Consider the following 20,631-nt stretch of genomic DNA (forward strand, 5'->3'; position numbering starts at 1 on the left):
TTTTTCCAGGTTTATTTCACCATATCCCACATACACACAATGGGAGAAGTTCTTAACCTTTTTTTCATTTTAAGGCTTCAGACCTCTATCAAGTAAAGGCTGTGGGCAAAGTAAAATATATTGGATTACATAGGAAACTAATTGTAATGAAATGCAGCTATTCTAACATTATCTGAAATAGTAAAGGGAGTGGTTCTCTTATTTGTTAATAATCTTAAAAGAAGAATAGAAAGGGAGGGGAAAAATGAGGTGGGAGCAGGAAAAGGAAGTTTGGGGAAATTATCTCCCAAGACATGGTTTCAAACAAAAAGGCAGCTGACACTTCAACTTCATTCTTATATGAAGTGGTCAAAGTTCACACAGTTGAGTAGAGCCATACATTTTATTCAACTGGGAAATAGGAGAGAAATGGGAGAGAGAAGCTAAGGAATTAGAAGATAGATTAAGGAAAGATTTATACCTAAGCAAAACAAAACTCTTAAGGATGTATAAAAATATTTATAGCCCTTTTCTTTTGCCTTGCAAAAGAATTGAATTTTGAGGGGGTGCTCATCCATTGAGCAATGAATGACCAAACAAGTTACATATATAAATGTGATTGAAATGTTGTTGTACTCTTAACAAATGATGGTGTTAGAGAAACCTGGGAAGACTTGAGTGAACTATTATATAATTTCTGGTGTGGAGATTTGTTTTGCTTGACTATACTTTACTATACATCTTTGTAACAGAGATTTTGTTTTTCTTTCATTCTCTTGGCGGGGTGTGATAGTTGAGAGGAAGATAGCAGATTTTTCTGAATAAAAAAATTAAACTTAAAATTCAGCAATAAAAATATTCCTGAAAGAAGTCATGGATCTTAGGTTAAAAATTCTTATTTTATTTATTTATTAGCTAAAGTTTAGTATTTTAAGCTTTTTAATTTTTTCATTTATCACTACAATCCTATAAGGCAAAGTGATATTATTGTACCTTTTCAAGATGAGTAAACCTGAAAGGAGGCTAAAGGATTTGTGGAAGTCAGATAGCAAGAGTTAGAGCCTGTGTTGGAATCTAGATTCTTTATCTAATCCAGTGAAATTTTGCCACATACTACACTATCAAAGCTTTTAGCCAAGAAATTTCCTTGAAAACAAATTAAGATCTATTTAATTTCTTGAAACAGTTTAGCTTGCCTCTCCCAAATAGAAAGAAATATAACTTCATCTTGACAAAATGACTTGATTTTCAATACTTCTGAATAGAAAAGTCTTGAAATTGCAGTGTAATTCTTTTGGGTTTATTTTTGACTCTCAAGTCTGATGAGATCAAATAAATGCAATTAATAAGTTTAGGGTGTTACTTGGTTTTTATATTTTTGAAATGAAACTTTTACATTAATTACATTCTACTATATCTGAAATATATATAGTAGATAAGTAAGTTTTTGAGCCAAGGAACAGTTAGATTATGGATTTTCTCCCTCTTGGGAGACATATTAGCCTTTGTCCATTCCTAGTGGCTCTTATTTCAGCATTTGACACCTTACAAATTTAATTACAAGGGATGGCTAGGTGGCGCAGTGGTTAAAGCACCGGCCCTGGAGTCAGGAGTATCTGGGTTCAAATCCGGTCTCAGACACTTAATAATTACCTAGCTGTGTGGCCTTGGGCAAGCCACTTAACCCCATTTACCTTACAAAAACCTAATATGTATATATATATATATATATATATATATATATACACATATACATATACATATATATATAATTACAAAAATTATGTAAAACAAAAGTTACAAATAAAGACCATACTTTATAAAAATAGACAATCTTGAGGTGTTTTATGGTTTTACAGTGATCAGGTTTATATTATTATCTGATAATTTTAAAGAGGTTTTCCATATGAGAGATCATTTCATCTTCTGCAAAGTGAAATGAATTTTAGTAAGAATACTTGACATTCTTTATTGTGTTCTATATACATACATATGCATTTTTTTTTTCAAAAGAAAAGACATTTCACAATTCTTTTGACTCCTTTGTAGTTGGCATTGGGGGATAAATAAACACTGCACTTATCCTCCAAATTTTAAGTTGAGTATATTGGGTTCATTGTTGTCACTTAGTCTGAGTACACATTCTTATGAATTGTCTTTTAGATCAGAAAAAACAGAAAGGATCACTTTATCTTCGAATATAGCAATGGTTGCTTCTGTTTCTCAATTTTAAGGATGTTACACCATAGAAGAAAACAAACTCAGAGTGCCTTTCTTCACTACCTCAGATGTTTGTAGAGTAATTGGGTATTGACTCAATTCTCTTTAGCAAAAAGGAAAAAAATGGATTAAAAAGAGTGAATCTGTTGAATGGCATTGTTGCTAGAGATTTCTTTCTCTGCATTACTAAAATGTGAATCACAGCTTCCAGCTCCAATTTTAAAAATAAAAAAAAATGACTTAGGGTTCTAGTTTACCTCAGGGCACACTTTTAATAGTTTAAATATAACTCTAGATAATGCTTTAAGTGGGAGTCCTTTCCCATTACATTTCTGGTAGGGTTAAATTTTCTCTGCAGCTATTCTCATGATATTTGTTTGGAAGCCAAAGTTCAGGATAATGACATGATTCTTTGGTCTCTGAAAAACAAAATTCCCCCAAATAAGTCGTTATTTCTCTAAAATTATTTTATGCATTCAAATTTTACTTCTCTTGAGGGAGTTGCCATTTTAAAAATGTAAGTCTTTATTACTAGGATGAACTATTATTAATCTTTACAAGATGATCTAGTCATACCAGAGTGCTGAAATAATTTATCCACTTTTTGTACAAGATGATTTCATTGTTTCTGTTACAATTATAGCTATGCTTATCTTAAGATCTCTCTTTAGAAACTAAGAGAGGACTGACTTGTTAAAATTATACATGGCGGGGCAGCTCTGGAAGTCAGGAGGATCTGAGTTCAAATTCAGTCTTAATATTTAATCTAGCTGTGTGACCCTGGGCAAGTTACTTAACCCTATTGCCTTGTAAAAAGCCATAAATAAAAAAAGAAGAAAAATAAATACATTGGGGTTTGAGAAAACTAACAGTAAGGGAATGCTCAGATGAAACAGGGGACAGTATTTAGAACTTCAGAGCACTCTCTTAGTTTCTTACTTTTAATAGCCTTATATCCTTATCTTCTCAGAAGCCAGCCTCTCTACTTTCTTTTCTCTGTGTTCTGACTTCAGTTTTTGATAGTGATTGATGTCCTCTATAGCCCCTTAAATTTTTTTTTTAAGTTTAATTGATGCCTGGATAATACTGTTCCTCCAGCCTTATTACCAGAAATTTATAAAGAAAATCAGCAAAACCAATCAACAGATTGATCTAGTCTGAAGGAAAATATCAGGTTCCACACCCTTAGACCTCCACTTTTTAAAGTCTGGAGGTGCATTTTTTAAAATGTGCATACTCTTTGATCCAGCAATGCCATTTGTTAAGAGTACAACAACATTTTGAAGAGGTATGCAAAAGGGTAAAAGCAACACTTGTACAAAAAATATTCATAGCAACCCTGTTTGTGGTGGTAAAGAATTGGAAATTAAGTGAATATCCTTCGATTGGGAATGCCCTAAGAAACTGTGGTATATGTGTGATGGAACACTATTGTTTCATTAGAAACCAAGAGGGATTGGAATTCAGGGAAGCCTGGAGGGATCTGCATGAACTGATGCTGAGTGAGATGAGAAGAACCAGAAAAACACTGTACACCCTAACAGCAACATGGGGGGGGGGATGATCAACCTTGATGGACTTGCTCATTCCATCAGTGCAACAATCAAGGACAATTTGGGGCTGTCTGAGATGGAGAATACTATCCAAAGAAAGAATTGTGGTATTGACTCAATTCTCTTTAGCAAAAAGGGAAAAAAATGGATTAAAAATGGATTAAAAAGAGTGAATCTGTTGAATGGCATTGTTGCTAGAGATTTTTTTCTCTGCATTACTAAAATGTGAATCACAGCTTTGAACAAAGACCAAAGACTGTTACCTTCAATTTAGGAAAAAATAACCCTGTTATCTTATTATGTAATTATGCTCTCTCTTATACTTTATTTTTCTTCCTTAAGGATATGTTTTCTCTCTCATCACATTCAACTGAGGTCAATGTATACCATGGAAACAATGTAAAGACCAATAGACTGCCTTCTGTAGGGGGTGGGGGGAGGGAAGCAAGAATGGGGGGGAATTGTAAAATTCAAATAAAATCTTTCTTAAAAAAAGATTGATCATTGAATCCATATTGCTCTTAGGGTGTACAATGTTTTTCTGGTTCTTCTCATCTCGCTCAACATCAGTTCATGCAAATCCTTCCAAGCTTCCCTGAATTCCCATCCCTCCTGGTTTCTAATAGAACAATAGTATTCCATCACATACTTATACCACAGTTTGTTAAGGCATTCCCCAATTGAAGGACATTCACTTAATTTCCAATTCTTTCCCACCACAAACAGGGCTGCTATGATTATTTTTGTACAAGTGTTGTTTTTACCCTTTTTCATAATCTCTATGGTATTGCTGCATCAAAGAGTATGCACGTTTTTATTGCCCTTCGGGCATAATTCCCAATTGTTGTCTAGAAAGGTTGGATGATGGAGGTGCATTTGTTAATCTCTTAGGAGTCATAGTTATAATTAGACAGATTTCTGTTTATTTTAGTGTTGTTGTAGTCTGTTTGGTCCCTTCATTTTCATTGCCACCACTTTTTTTCAATTTCTTTAGCACTTTGTCTCAATCTCAAGATTGAGATATGGCAGGGTGAAAAGACAAGCAATAATCCACTCTTCTAGGGAAAATAAGCTTTAAAAGTTTAATATGTAATAGAAATCATAAGATTTGGTTTAGATAGACAATTGTACTTACTAGCTGTGTGAGCTTGGAACAAGTCTTTTGACCTCAAGACCTTAGTTTTCTCAACTATAAAATGAATGGGTTGGATTTTTTGATTTCTGAGGTCTTTTGCAGACTTAACATTTGATAAGTTTTAAAGTTTATATGGTTTTTAATGAGTCATCTGTGTGAATACAGAAGTACTAATTATGACAACCTGGACTCAGGTATCTTGAAACTAATTACCATTCTCTTTTCTCTATGCTTTGTTGCCTCTCGATGAGAGATAGGTACAATATTGAAAAGAATACTGAATTTGGAGTTTGGGGAACCTAGACAGGAATCCCAACTCTATTCCTTACTCCTATTAGGTACACTTTGTGTATTTTTTCTTACTCTGGACCTCAGTTCTCTTAACTGTAAAATTAGAAGAGTTGATTATGTCTAGATGGACTAGGCTCTAAAGATCCCTTTCAGATCTACATTGCCTAATTGCTTTTATGAATGGTGAACTTGATGTTAATAATTATTGAGGTTCATATACTGATTTATGATTTTCAAAACACTTTCACCTTTTTTCTGTCTCCTCCCTCCCCCCATGATAATGAGAAATCTGATATAGTTACATATGTGCAATCATGTTAACATATTTCCATATTAGTCATTGTGAACAAATAATAAGAACTAAAGGGGGAAAAAACCATGAGGAAGAAAAAACACATAAAACAAGTTTTAAAAAATGAAAATATGCTTTGGTTTGCATTCAGACTCCAACGTTTTTTCTCTAGACGTGGAAGGCATTTTCCATCATAAGTCTTAGAATTGTTCTTAATCACTGAGAGGAGCTAAAGTCCGTCATGGTTGATCATCACATAATATTGCTATTAACATGTACAATGTTCTCCTGTTTCTGCTCACTTCATTCCACATCATTTTATACAAGTCTAAGAAGTCATTTCTCTCTCTCTCTCTCTCTCTCTCTCTCTCTCTCTCTCTCTCTCTCTCTCTTTAAGGTTTTTTGCAAGGTAAACGGGGTTAAGTGGCTTGCCCAAGGCCACACAGCTAGGTAATTATTAAGTGTCTGAGGCTGGATTTGAACCCAGGTACTCCTGAGTCCAGGGCTGGTGCTTTATCCACTATGCCACCTAGCTGCCCCAGGAAGTCATTTTTCAAGGAAACATTTTTATTTCATTTTTGAGCAGTCTCTGAAAAACATTTTTTTTTTTAAACTGAGCTTTAGATAGAATACTGTGGGCAGGGAAATTTAAGGGTTGAAAATGTCAAGTGACATTGTTCATTGAATCACTTAATAGAATGTTAGCATATTTACATTTTCTTTCTGAGTATTTCTGGAGCCTCTACTGACAATCTATTGTTTACTTTAGAACAGAATTTTAGCCATGTTGGACAATAATGCTCCTATTCTTCTCCATCATCCCTGTATTCTAGAAGATGAGGTTATGGAAACCTGTTCTTTTTCATAATAAAATGTAGTTATTCAGGAATGATGACGGTACCATCATATCAGGTAACAATGAATTAATCCATCTCTAATTTATTGAGATTAGGATCATTATGTGTATGTGTTTGTTTATAGTGATAGTAATTTTTAGTCCCTTTAATTCATTAATTGCCTCCACATTGGTTTCTGAATTTATAATTTCTTTTTACATTAAAATAAAATTAGTTCATCAAGGAACATTTATAAGTAAATATTCTAGATTTTTCAGTATATTAGGAGATAACTTAGAGGTCTTGATTACTAAGGTATAGGAAAAAAGAATTTTTTAGGAGGCTCCTTTTCTATACAAGGTTAATTTCTAAGAGTGTACTTATTCTTTTTTTAACCATTTAAAATTTTTTTTTAATTTTAATTATGTTTATTTTTGTACAAATGATTTTTTATATATTACTAAAATATTCTTGTTTAAGAGTAAATGTAATACCCCATCCCCCCCAAAATTTAGCCCCTCATGAGCAAGAAAGAGGAAAAAATTAAAATTAAAAAATAATAATACTAATAATAGGGGCGGCCAGGTGATACAGTGGACAGAGCACCGGCCCCAGAGTCAGGAGCACCCGGGTCCAAATCCGGCCTCAGACACCCAACAGTCACCCAGCTGTGCAGCCCTGGGCAAGCCACCCAACCCCATCTGCCCCACAACCCCCTCTAATAATAATAATGAATGTGCTTCAGTCTGTGTCCTAACACTGCCAGCTCTGTCATGGGTGGGTCACATTCTTTAGGATAAGTCCATCATAGAAGCTTCTTTCATATTTTTCCACTATTGCCATTGCTGATCACAGCTCCCTCCATTCATACTACCCCACTACCATGCACTATATATTTTCTCTCTCCTTTCACTCTGTCCCACTTCTTAAATGTACTGTAGGGTAGCTGAATGGCGCAGCAGACTGATCACTGACCCTGGGGCCAAGAGGCCCTGAGCCCACATACCACCTCTAAGGCCCAGCAACCACCTGGCCCAGTGGTCCCGGACTGGCCATCTAATCCCAGCCCCTTGCAAGAAGTAAAAAAGAAAATGTGTCATATCTGACCACTCTCCCCCATGGTCCACCCTCTCCCCCATCACTCACATCTCCCCCTTCCCCCATCCCCTTCTCTCCTTCTTATTCTAGATGCCTGTACCCCCATTGAGTATATATGCTGTTTCCTCCCTGAACCACATCTGATGAGAGCAAAGGTTCCCTCATTCCCCCTCGCCTTCCCCCCTTCCAATAGCTCATTGTAATAAAAAACCCATCTTATATGAAATATCTTAGCCTATTCCACCTCTCCTTTCTCTTATTCCCAGTACATTTCCCTTTAAGCCATTGACTCCATTTTTGCACTATATTATATTTTCAAATTCAGTTCTCTCCTGTACTTCATCTATAAAAGCTCCTTCTACCTGCTCTATTAAATGAGAAGTTTCTTATGAGTATTATTAGTATCATTTTTCTATGTAGGAATACATGCAGTTCATCATCATTAAGTCCCTCATATTTTCCCCTTCTCCTCCACTCTCTATGCTTCGCCTGAGTCCTGTATTTGAAGATCAAACTTTCTGTTCAGCTCTGGTCTTTTTAACAGGAACATTTGAAATTCCCTTGGTTCATTGAAAGTCCATCTTTTTCCCTGGAAGAGGACCTTCAGTTTTGCTGGGTAGTTGATTCTCGGTTGCATTCTAAGCCCTACGAGCCTTTAATGCAGTTGCTGTAGTTGCTCCTAAGTCCTGTGTGATCCTGACTGCAGCTCCACAATATTTGAATTGTGTCCTTCTGGCTGCTTGTAATATTTTCTCTTTGACTTGGGAGTTCTGGAACTTGGCTGTAATATTCCTGGGGGTTTTCTTTGGATCTTTTTTTGGGGGAAATTGGTGGATTCTCTCACTTTCTGTTTTGCCTTCTGCTTCTAGGGTTATCTGGACAATTTTCCTGTAGGAATTCTTTAAAAATGATGTCCTTTTCCTGATCATGACTTTCAGGTATCCCAATAATTTTTAAATTATTTTTCCTGAAAAAAATTATCTTTCCTGAATCGGTTTTCCAGATCAGTCGTTTTTTGTTCAATGAGATGTTTCACATTTTCTTCTAATTTTTCATTCTTTTGGTTTTGAAGTATTGTGTCCTGACTTCTCGTAAAGTCAGAAGCTTCCTTCAGCTCCATTCTAGAGCTGAAGGATTTTTTTTTTCTTCAGAGAGCTTTCTTATCTCTTTTTCCATCTGGCCAGTTCTTCTTTTTAAAGCATTTTTCTCAATAACTTTTTTTTTTTAGGTTTTTGCAAGGTAAATGGGGTTAAGCAGCTTGCCCAAGGCCACACAACTAGGTAATTATTAAGTGTCTGAGACCGGATTTGAACCCAGGTACTTCTGACTACAGGGCTGGTGCTTTATCCACTGTGCCACCTAGAGCCGCCCCTCCTCAATAACTTTTTGAGCTGTTTTATCCATTTGACCTAAGCTGGTTTTTAACATGTTATTTTCTTCAGCATTTTTTTTGGGGGGGGATCTCCTTGACTAAGCTGCTGACTCCTTTTTCATGGTTTTCCTGCATCTCTCATTTCTTTTCCCAATTTTTCTTCTATCTCCCTCACTTGATTTTTTTTTTTTTAGATTTTTTCAAGGCAATGGGGTTAAGTGGCTTGCCTAAGGCCACACGGCTAGGTAATTATTAAGTGTCTGAGGTGGGATTTGAACCCAGGTATTCCTGACTCCAAGGCTGGTGCTCTATCCACTATGCCACCTAGCCGCCCCCTCACTTGATTTTCAAAATCTTTTTTGAGTTCTGTCATAGCCTGAGCCCAATTTCCATTTTTTTGGCAGTCTTTGGAAGCAGGAACTTGGACTTTCTCATCTTCAGACTGAATATTTTGATCCTTCTTGGGATCATAGGCAATGTATTTCTCAATGGTGTTCCTCTTTTTTCTCTGTTTACTCATTTCCCCATCCTGTGCCTGGTCTTGGGGTGCTTCCTGAGCTTTTGAGTATTATTGGGACCCCCCCCCCCCAAGGGTCTCATTGTATGAAGCTCTGTCTTCCCTCCTGGTTTGTGAATGACCACAAGGAGATCCTTCTGCCACGGGGCTGAGGTGGGGGGGGCTGCTTTTCTATGGGGGGCCTAGACTGTGATCAGGATCTGAATGTGGTTAGAACCCCAGAGTCCTGTTCCAGGTACAGAGGATCCAGGTACAGAGGACAGACCTTGGAAGTCTCTTTCCACTTCCCTACCTAGGCTGAGTACTCAAGGCTCCATTGCCTGGGGGTTCCTGCTTACTGGCTCCACCTGCTACTGACTGTGGCCTGCTCCTTCCTGGATCTGGGCTGCCTGGGCCTTGCTGCTAGCTGAGTGCCCTGGGGCCGGCTTTAAGGGCTTGCTCTGGCAGAGGTCCCGCCCCCCCCCCCCCCCAGATATTCCAAGTTGTGCTTGGTGCTCCCCGGGGTGTAGGTCAGGAAACTGTCCCGGCTGCTGTGAGCCAAGGCTCCAAGTGCCCTGGGGCTGCTCCTGGGAGGCTGAAGTTCCTTCATGCTGGCTGGTGGCCCCTCCAGCCTGTGGAGGTGAGCCTTTCTGCTGTTTTCCAGGTTACCTTGGTCTGGAGAATTGCCTCACTGCATCCCTCTGTGGGTTCTGTCTCTTGAAAATTTAGAGTCATTATTTTATGAGTTTTGTGAGAGAGGTTCTTCTCCTGTCGCCATCTTTGGCTCTGCCCTGAGTGTATTTATTCTCGAAAAATGCTATTAAATCTTATATTGTCAAAAGTGGAGAGAGAGTACTTTTTGTATTAAATATAACAAGTGTGAAAAATTTAACTCATCAGTTAAAAGGGACTTATGAATAACACATCAGTACATTCTTACATCTAAGGCAAGAGTAATTTTTCAGTTATATGGTAGAGGAATGGTCTGTTTTTAGTTTTTTTAATCACTTCTAATGACTTCTGGATCTTTCAATCCATAAAGGTAGCTTTTTTTCATTTTTAGAAAGCCTAAATTGTTGGTCAGTTAAGTGGAAATTTGTTTCCCCTCTAACTTTTATCCTTGGTACTAGCTGAGCCCTCAGGTAAACAAGATACTGAGATTTTTATCTTTCCATAATTCCCTGATTTCTCATTTCTTCAAACTCCTTAAGCTGCAAGACCCACTGCTTTTTTCTCTTATTACTTGGCCTCAGCCACATATATAGGAATGGACACACACACTAGCTCTCAACATCACCCACAAGCACACCACTTCCCTGAAGTAGAAACTGATATTCTCTTACATAAGTGACCACAAACTCTTCTTACTCTGCTTCTCTATACACCTCACCTTTTCCTTACTGATTTCGTTCCTCATGAAGACCTCTAATTTTCTACCCTTTTCTCAGGCTAGTCTCCTTTTTTTCTCCCATTCTCCATGTCAAGGGCAAACCCTCTAGATGTGCCTTTGATTCTACTCCTGACTTCAGGAGGGCTATATCCTCTGTCATTCTCCCTCTTTCAAATCTCCAATCTCTTCCTATGAACTGATTCCTTCCTTATGCCTTGAAACATGCCCAAGTCTACCCCATCCTTAAAAAACTGACCAAACCAAAAAAACCCACTCCACCATCCCTCTCTATCATTCTATATCTTCTCCTTCTCAACCAAGTTTCTTGAAAAATTTGTCCACTTTACTGTCTGTACTTGTTCTCTTCTGATTCCTCATGTCTCTGCAATCTGGTTATCCATGAAATCACTCAGCTGGAAACTGCTCTATCCAAACTTAACAGTGATATTTTAATTGCTGGATCTGATAATCATTCCACAGCCCTAATCTTTCTCAACCTTTCTGCTGCATTTGCCATATTAACCTCCCTCTCCTCTTTAGTGAGGAAGTCCAATCTCCTTTTTCTTTTTTGAGTTTTCCTGAAACTGTTCTCCAGTTTCACCTTTTACCTCTCTGACTGTCCCTTCTCTGTTTCTTTTGCTGATTTATTTTCCATATCATATTTCTTAACTGTCTCCCAAGATTTTGACTTGGGTCTTCTTCTCTTCTCTCTTGGAACCTCATCAGTCTTTTTTTTTTTAAATAGAAAAATGATTTATTTTGGCTTTTTTCACACATCTTATTGTTTGTTTAGGGAACACAGTCTCACATAAAAATCACAGAAAGTCACTCATTTAAAAAACTTCACTTAAAATAATGAAGGGTCAAGGCAAAGCTGATTCCCTGGATAAAATTATCAGCCTGGAGGCTCCAGCTCCCTGAAGTGACTTGTGCACATCATCAGAGGTGTCCTTTCCTGAAAAGGTGGAATTTACAAGTGGGCTTGTAGGACATAATGAAATATTTTATTTGGTATTTTCATTATACAGAAAAAAAACTTCTCTCTAAAATAGGGAGAAAAAAACAGAGGGGAAGATATGATTACTCGACATAAGTCAGTATAGAAAAACAGTGGTGTCAATTACTATAATTATTATAATTATTTCAACAGTGAGAACCAAGAGTTTTTTTTAGGGACTAAACCTTTTGCATTTTTACACCAGACCTTCCCTTTTTGTCATTCTGAGTCACAGACAATCCATGTTCCAAGTCTTGTCCTGGAGCAGATTGGCCTTTGAAAAGTCATTAAAAGGAACAAATCCAATTATTGTTACGTCTTCACGAAAAGCCTGGCAACTTCATTCTCATGAGCACTGGTGCCATGAAGAAACTCAGGAGGACACTGACGAAACCAATGAATAGAAGAAGAAATCTATTGAGTTTGGGAATATCTGGTGCATTAGATCGGTCTAGGATTATGAAACCTAAACCTCCCATTGTAAACAGGAAACTGGATGCAAGTCCTTCCATAATATATTGTCTATTCACTCTATATGCCAGGAAAGCAACTGGTCTCGAATGTCTATGTTCATCTGTCATAGATCCAACACCAGGTGGTTCCACAATGACATTATAAATTATTCCTCTGGTGATGAGGAAGTAAGACACCACCACCAGGGCATATACCTTCATTGTGGATGGCATGTTGGCCCAGGGCGGCTTCTTCAGATTCAGGTTGGGGCACTTGAGGACCACGAAGGGCACCCAGTAGAGTGTCTCCATGTCGGCGGCCACCAGCAACTGCCCAAGGCCCTCCACACTGCACTGCAGGCACCGCCACCGCCACCGCGGCCCCCGAAGCTGGAACCTCATCAGTCTTACGATTTAACCATCATGTTTATGTTGATCACTCCCAGATCTACATAGCCAGCCTTAGTTTCTTCCCCAAGTGGTTTCTGAGACATCTTAGCTCAAAATGTTTAAAATTGAATTTAGTTTTTTCACTAAACACTCCTCTCTTCTAAACTTCCCTATTTCTGTTGGAAGACAACTTTCTAACCTCCTAGGTTTGTAATCTAAAATTTATCTTGGACTCCCACATAACTAATCGGTTTTCAAATCTTGCTGTTTTTAATCCTTCACAATATCTCCCACCACTAACTTTCAGTCACATAGCACCAAATCATCTCTCTCTCCTAGATTGACATTGTGTCTCTGCCTTTCAGTCTGACCAATCCAGTCCATTTTACACCCTGCTGTCAAAGTATTTTTCTTAATCACAGATGACCATATGGTCTCTACTCTTCTTTTTGCTTCTAGAATAAAATATAAGCCTGCATAGCCTGACCTCATTAGATGTCACTGTCTCTTCGGCAGCTCTGTGATCCACTGACCTTCTCTATGTGCATCATTCATGACATTTCTTCGTCTACCTCTGTGCCTTTGTACTGGATGTTCTCCATGCCTGTATGCACTGCTTCCTTACCTTCTACCTCGTAGAATTTCTCACTTCCTTTAAGATGTAGCTCAGATATCTTTTGCATAAAGCCATTCTTGATTCTCCTCAAATGCTAGTGTTCTCCCCTCAAACTTCTTATATTTAACTATATTTTAATGGACACCATACCATTGTTTTCTTGTATGACTCCAGCCTCCAGGGGAAGAGGAGAGGTACCATTCCATTGTAATAGTCTTCTGCCACTGAAATGAGAGAAGGCCTTTTAACCTGGGCTCTTGCCTTGGAGGATGGAGAATTATCACCACTCCATATGCTCTAAGTTCTTCCTCCTTTGCTTGAACTGCCCAAGACTTTGAATGGATTCTTCCTCATGCCACCCCAACCCCCAGATCATAATACTATTGACTTTGCAAAGCTATTTTTTTTACTTGATGAACAAACTCTACCTAGTTATATCCCTTCATTCTAGTGATTCTGAAATCCCCTATGTAATTATCCAGACTTCATTCTCTATCTCCACAATCCTCTATTCCTTATTCCCATTCCCATACCCTTTCTCCCTCTCCAGATCTTAACAAAAAGTTACCCCTCTTCTGGAATACCTTTTCTATTGACAACAAACTTCTTTTCATCTTAAATCTTTGCCTTTCCCACTCCTTTCAAATTCTGGCTTTCAAAACCTGGCTCCTTTCTGATAATACAGCTTCCCCGATGACCTTTTCCAACATAGGTTGTGCTTTTCCTTTTCTCATCTCTGCCCCCCTCCCATCCCTACATTGATTGAATTAGGAGAATTGAAATCAACTCTCAAGTAACTCTTAAGTCTCTTAAATTTTTTTGTTGGTGCATTAGTAAGGATATGAGAATGATCTCAACTGATGTAACTCTTTATGGTGTTTTGAGTTTTGTTTATTTTTTTTACTTTTGTCATATTCTTTTGGGAGATTTATAAATTTTTTTCTTTTCTTTTTGAGTCAGTTGATAGTTGTTCAGGATCATAAAACTAGTAAATGTTCAAGTCCAAATTTGAACTCAGATCGTCTGGACTCCAAGATTATTAGCTATCTTGCCACATAGCTTCCCCAAGACTAATAAATCTTAAATTGTCTTTTTGTATCCTTGTTTTCTAGATTAAAATGTTTTGCCTTGTTTAGAAATCATTTTCTTTTAATGTTATTCCTTTTTGCTTTTCTTTTTCTAGAATGCCTTTCATTTCTATGTATTTTCGTTCCTAATTTCTCTTTTTTTGGGGGGTGGGATTTACTACTGTGGATTTTCTTTTTATTATTTGTTTTTAAAATTTGATTTATTTAAGGCAGTGGGGTTAAGTGAGTTGCCCAGTTTAACAGCTAGGCAATTAAGTGTCTGAGGTAAGATTTGAACTCGGATTCTCCTGACTCCAGGGCTGGTACTCTATCCACTGTGCCGTCTAGCTGCCCCTATTATTTATTTTTTAAAGTTTTATTTCTTTTTCTTTCTTTTTCATCCATATTCACATGTATATTTTTAAGTTACAAAATTTACTTCCTTCCACCCTCCCCTCCCACCCACTTCCCCTCAGCAGCGAACAGTCAGGTTAGCAGTGTGTGTGTGTGTGTGTGTGTGTGTGTGTGTGTTTTTGATAAACATGTTTACAGATTAGTCATTTTCTGTATGAGGAATTAGGATTAAGGGAAAGAGATACATAAGAAGATAATTTTTACAAAGTGTTCACCAGATTCTGAAGGGTTGTTTTGTTTTTGTTTTGTTTTGTTTTTCTTCCGTTTTTCTTCCTCTGGATGGGGATAACATTGTCCATAACCAATATAATGCGGTTGTCCTAGCTCTCTGAACTGCTGAGAGGAGCTGCTTCCTTCAAGGTTGATCATCTCACAGTGTTGTTGTTAATATATACATTGTTCTCTTGGTTCTGCTTCCTTCACTCAGTATCAGATTTTGTAACTTATTCTATGCTTCTCTGGAGACCCACCATTTATGGTTTCTTATAGAACAATAATATTCCATAGTATTCATGTACCTAACTTGTTTAGCCATTCCCCAATTGATAGGCATCTCCTTAGTTTCCACTTCTTTGCCACTACAAAAAGAGTTGCTATGAATATTTTGTAACATGGTGGGACTTTTCCTATTTTTAATGATTTCTGGATATAGCCTTAGAATTGGAATTGCTGGGTCAAAAGGAATGAACATTTTATTTTTGCTCTTTGGGCATAGTCCATATTGCTCTCCAGAATGATTGGATCCATTCACAACTCCACCATCACCTGTGGTGGCTGCTGGTGGGGAGGTTGTGCTCTTTGGGAGAGTTAGGAAATAGGGATTAGTGTCTGCTAGTAGTTATTAGTTCTTAGTGCTTTAGGCCATGGAGACAGCTGAAATTGTTTTTATCTCTTGTGCATGATTTTTATTTTAGAGAGGTTTGAAAGGTCCTGAGAATTGGAGAAAGTCTCTAATCCTTTACCTTATTGATCATAATGACCCCAAAGTTCAACATATTCACAGAGGCCCTATCATTTGACATAAGCTAAGGTAATTAAATGATTTTAAGTGATGAAAAAAGAGATAGTGTTTAAAATCCTTGCCTAGTGACTCCATTTATTAAGTCATTACTGTTAAGTTCTCCAAAGCTCTGGGCTGGGGACAAGAGAGTAAAAAATGACTGAAGGTACACTCCCAAGAAGTCACTTAATCCATCAGAGCCTCAGTTTTCCCTGAAATAGTGACTGTAAGGAATGCCTTGAATTTATATTTATAATATAAATATTAAAGGACTACATAAATATTAGATCTTATTTAATAACTTTAAATTTTTTTTCTTGTATTGTCTGTATATATTTTATATGACTTTCTTGTATCCAGAACTGCCTGTGTGGTATACTATTTCTATCACTTGGTTTTTCTCTCTGGTATTTATACCATTTTGTCCAGGGTAAAAAAGAAGTTGTCCTTAAGACAACTGTTTAAATGTCTAATTGTAAGATTTTACTTTATTAAAAGATTATAGTTGTAAGGGCCCTCAGAAGTCATCTAGTTTATTCTCCATGTTATATAATGCTGAAGGGAGTTAATCAATAATTATTTGTTAAATGTTTACTATGTGCCAGGTTCTGGGTGTACAAAGACAACAAAAACTTACTGCTCTCAAGAAGTTTACAGTCTTGCTGTGGAAATTACATGTACATTTATTACTACATACAAAATAAATGTTATCATCATCAACAAAGCATTGTTTAAACCAGGATCTTTGTTAAAGTGCTGTAGACTTAAAGTATTTAAACACAAAGCAGAAGGGTTTGTATTTTATCCTAGAAGCAATAGGAAATCACTAGTTGCTTGAACTTGGGGGTGGGATGTTTTAAGCGTATTAAAGTGGTATTTATGTGTAGGAAGCTTTAGAAAATGGAAGCAGGAAGTTATATCTTATATATTCAGGTGAGACGTGATATAGACTGGAAATAAAGAGGTTGCCATGTAAATAAAGGAAAAGAATAAGAGAGATATTGTAGTAGTACAGTGGACTATCTGAGTGGAATGGGGGATGTGAGAAAGGTTGAAAAATCTGGGGTGACTCCAAAGTTTTGAATCTGGATAACTGGAGTTTGATGATAGCCTCTACAAAAATAGGAACATTTGGAGGAAAAACAAGGATTTTGTATTGTTTTCGAGGGGGAGCAGGAAGGAATAGAAGATAAGGTATTTAATTTGGGGTGGTTGGATTTTGTTTTACCTGGTTTTATCCAGATAAAAGATGTTCACAAGCAGTTAGTAATGCTATGCTGAAGCACAGAAGAGAGATTTGGATTGGATTTCTAGATTTGAGAGTTATCTGTTTAGGGACAGTTCGACCTGTGGGAGCTGAGAAAATTAGCCAAAGATGGTATATAGAGATATCAGAAGAGAAGTCAGGATCATCTTCTATTCTCAGGGACTAGTATAATGCCTCGTATATAGCAGGTAATATTTTTTGGATTGGATTGCCTAAAATATCAAGTACAAGTTTTTTTAGAGTAACTTTACCTTAGTGCCATTTTAAACTTTAATTGCTGTTCAGTCTTTCTTTCACTATTGCCCAACAAGAATTGTTCACTTTAGCTTGATTTTTTTCATCCCACAGTCTAAGTATACCATCTGCCCAGCCTAATGATCATCATCATTAAGTTCATTTTATAAAGGACTTCACTCAGAGATGTGCAATGGAAAGAGTTGTGAGAGAATCTTTGTTCAAATTCTTACTTTATTATTTTCTATATATGAGTGATTTTGGGCAAGTTATTTAACTAAGCTCTTGGACTTCCACTCTTCATTTGTAAAATAAGGTGACTGATCTAAATTTTGAATTCTGTTTTTCTATGTTTCTGTAGTCTAATGCCCATTTTATAGATGTGGAAACTGAAAACACATGGATTGCCATGTGTTTTAACTATCTTAGAAGTGGCAGAGCATGGGAAAATGATTTTTATATGATGCCAAGTTGCTTTCCAATGTCTCTTTATGCTTTGGGGATCAGTACATATCCATTTTCTCTCAGAAAATTTGCTAGAGAATTGCAGTCTTCTGTAATTACCACATCCTTTGTATTTATTTTGTGCTTCTTGCCTACTCAAATTTACCCAAATACTTAGTTTCAAAGGTTATGTTCCTTTGAAGACAACAGTTTTGTGTTAGGATATAGGGACTTGAATGTCCAACTTTTTTTTTTTTGACTGTATCTTACAAATAAATATTTCTAGATACCTGAAAAATGTCTGAAAACTCCAGTGACAGTGATTCATCTTGTGGTTGGACTGTCATCAATCATGAGGTAGGTTTTTAAATCTTAAATGTTATAATTAAATAAATTGTTGTATTAATGATAGTTATGACTTTGTTTAGTTTTAATACAATTTCTATATCCATAATTAAGGTTATATGACGTAGTAGGTGAAGTTTTTCCCCTCCATATGATTCGACTTCCACATGTAATTGATTGAAACTTATTTGAAACTTTTCCAGTAGAATCTCAGCCCTCATCAGCCACACACCTTTTAGACTTTTGGATCTATGGACTTTGGCAAGAATGACGTTGACTAATGAAGTCCACTTTTTAACATTCTTCTTTCTTCTTGGTTCATTGTTAAGCTTTCTCTTTTTTTTTTTAACTTCACTCTACTTTGCTACTTCATGCTATGCTGATATTTCTATTATAGTTTGTTTTAAAAATATAAATTTGATATATTAAATTTTAGTAAAACTTTAGTTTTAAGGCTATCTTGCTTGTCTGTGTACTAAAGTCCTTCTATTTTGTGTCTTAAAAAGTGTTTCAGTGTTCCTTTTATTTTTTGCATTCACTTTATAATTTAATTCTCTCCTCCCTCCCTTCATCCCAGTTAAAACAAAATAAACCCATCTCCATTGAGATAAATAAGCATAGTCAAATAAAGCAAAGTCACACCTTGGCTATGTTGGAAAGTATATATTAGTATCAATAATCTTTCTGTTAGGAGTGAGTAGCATTCTTTATTATCATTCCTCTGGAGTTGTATTTGGTTATTGTATTCATCCAAAGAATTTTATTTTCCTAACAAACTTAATCTTTTTTCCAAAACTTATCTATTTCTACAGAAATCTAGGAAACAATTTTCACAGCTCTGGGTTCTGATAAAGTTCTCATTTCTAAAATATATATAGAGAATTGAATCACATTTATAAGATTATAAGTCATTCCCCAATTGATAAATGATCAAAAGATATGAACAGGCAGTTTTTCAAAAGAAGAAATTAAAGCTATTTATAATCATATGAAAAAATACTCCAAAGCATTACTGATTAGAGAAATGCAGATTATTGCAGTAAGCCTCCTATAGTCTCCTTCAATTAAATCTCTCTTCACTCCAATCCATTTTTACATACTGCTTTCTTTTGCTCCCCAACTGCTAGTGACCTCTCTCTTAAACTTTCTTGTATTGAACTACTTTTTTACTTATAGTTATTTCTAGTGTACATCTAAATATCATCTTGTTTTTTCCCATCAGAATGTAAGCTCTTTTTAGAATGGAGAGCTGAGTTGCAAAGTAGCTAAATCCAGTTTTAAAATGATAAGGAACTATTAACATTTCATTATTATCACTTTTTCTAGGGATCTGATATAGAGACAGTGAATTCTGAAAATGGTCTAGCAAATGAAAGCCCTGAGTTTGCATTAGAAGAATATCCAGCTTTAGTTCAAGAGGAACATCAGGAACAGCTTTTAGATCAAGATGGTAAGACAGAAAAAAATTTTCTAAAGAAAGCTAAAAAAATTAAATTTATACCCTCTTCTGTAATAATTGGTATATATTCTCTTTGACATTTACTCAGACACTAACCCTGTACCTCAATCATTGGGAATATCACAAGTATTTTCTAGATACAGAACCTACAAATAAGGGGTGAAAGGTGGTGGTTCTGATATCGTATTGTTGGAACTTTCTGGAACTTTTAGGTGTCTTGTCATATCATATTACATGTAAATCAAATACTATATTGTTTTAACTATTGAACATATTGATACTGATGATTTAGAAGCTAGAGATATATGACATTAATCAAAAGAGTTGTATTCAATGAACACTTTTCCAACTATTATATATTATTCTCCAGTAGACTGATAGGAAGTAGGAAAATATGACCAGTGTTATTTTGTATTGAAGTTTTATATTTTTTGAATATGTCAGCATTCATGTTCACAAAATGGAATGGCTACAGTGGTAATTTTTAAAAATAATTTTTATTAGAATCTTTTGTTTTTGTATCACCCAAATTTTCAACTATATTCCTCCTCTTAACATCTCATAGAGGGCAATCTCATAAAATAATTTTTTTTTAAGAAAGAACAAAAGAAAAAAATGAGCAAAGCATTGGTAATTTTATTATTTTTTTTCACATTACTACAAATAGTCTTGTTGTAAAGGTAAAAACATAATTCCCCCTTCCCCCACAAAGATAGAAACACTTCAAGGAAAATAAAGTGAGAGAAGGGGGAAAATAGTGTGCCAAGCATTGGTAATTAAAAAAAAATAAGCTTATTTTTCTCTACCAGTAAAAAATAGATATATTACAGCTTGTTTCTAAAAAGTGATCTTGCAGTAAAATTGTATTGTATTCTTATTTATCTTTAAATCTCATGACTTTTTCAAGTTTAAAAAACAGGGGAGTGGGGGGGCACAAATGTTCCAAAAAGAAAAAAAATAGAATTTTGAAACAAAACCAAGAAACAGCACATTTTAGTTAGCCCTTTGCCTAACTGTGCTAGAGTCAGGGGCAGAAAAGTATAGAGTAGTAAAATTTTCACAAGAGATCTTTATGATGAACACTTGATTTCCAGTTGAAGAAATAGAAGTTCAGAACAGGTAAACTTCAAATCTAATAGTCTTTGTCACTCCTACACTGTATTTGAATTGAAATAAATGTTAAAAACATTCATAGTAACATTTTTAAAAATGTGATATTTGAATTACTCTATACACATTTTTTTCTTTAAAAGATATTTCATTTTGTTTTATATGGTCTATATT

At 36.0% G+C, this 20,631-nt stretch overlaps 2 protein-coding genes across 5 annotated transcripts in view; one reads left to right on the top strand and one right to left on the bottom strand.

Annotated features, from left to right (window-relative positions):
- The window catches only part of CCPG1 (cell cycle progression 1), a 54,874-nt gene that overhangs the window by 5,619 nt on the left and 28,624 nt on the right, over nucleotides 1-20,631 (top strand). For 2 of the 4 annotated variants that reach the window (XM_074234619.1, XM_074234622.1), the window contains exons 2-3: nucleotides 17,830-17,900; nucleotides 19,215-19,338. In XM_074234619.1, the coding sequence (XP_074090720.1) occupies nucleotides 17,841-17,900; nucleotides 19,215-19,338 (184 nt within the window). In that variant the 5' untranslated portion in view covers nucleotides 17,830-17,840. Of the gene's footprint in view, nucleotides 1-6,306; nucleotides 6,383-17,213; nucleotides 17,305-17,332; nucleotides 17,416-17,829; nucleotides 17,901-19,214; nucleotides 19,339-20,631 lie in introns of those variants that run through there. The other 2 variants (XM_074234620.1, XM_074234621.1) reach the window with 2 other exon arrangements.
- Nucleotides 11,980-12,423, bottom strand: LOC141522758 (oligosaccharyltransferase complex subunit OSTC-like). The gene has a single exon (XM_074236224.1). It carries the CDS (start codon nucleotides 12,421-12,423, stop codon nucleotides 11,980-11,982), a length of 444 nt encoding a protein of 147 aa, XP_074092325.1.

Source organism: Macrotis lagotis, chromosome 4 (assembly GCF_037893015.1).
Source record: "Macrotis lagotis isolate mMagLag1 chromosome 4, bilby.v1.9.chrom.fasta, whole genome shotgun sequence".
In the NCBI taxonomy this organism is placed as follows: domain Eukaryota; kingdom Metazoa; phylum Chordata; class Mammalia; order Peramelemorphia; family Peramelidae; genus Macrotis; species Macrotis lagotis.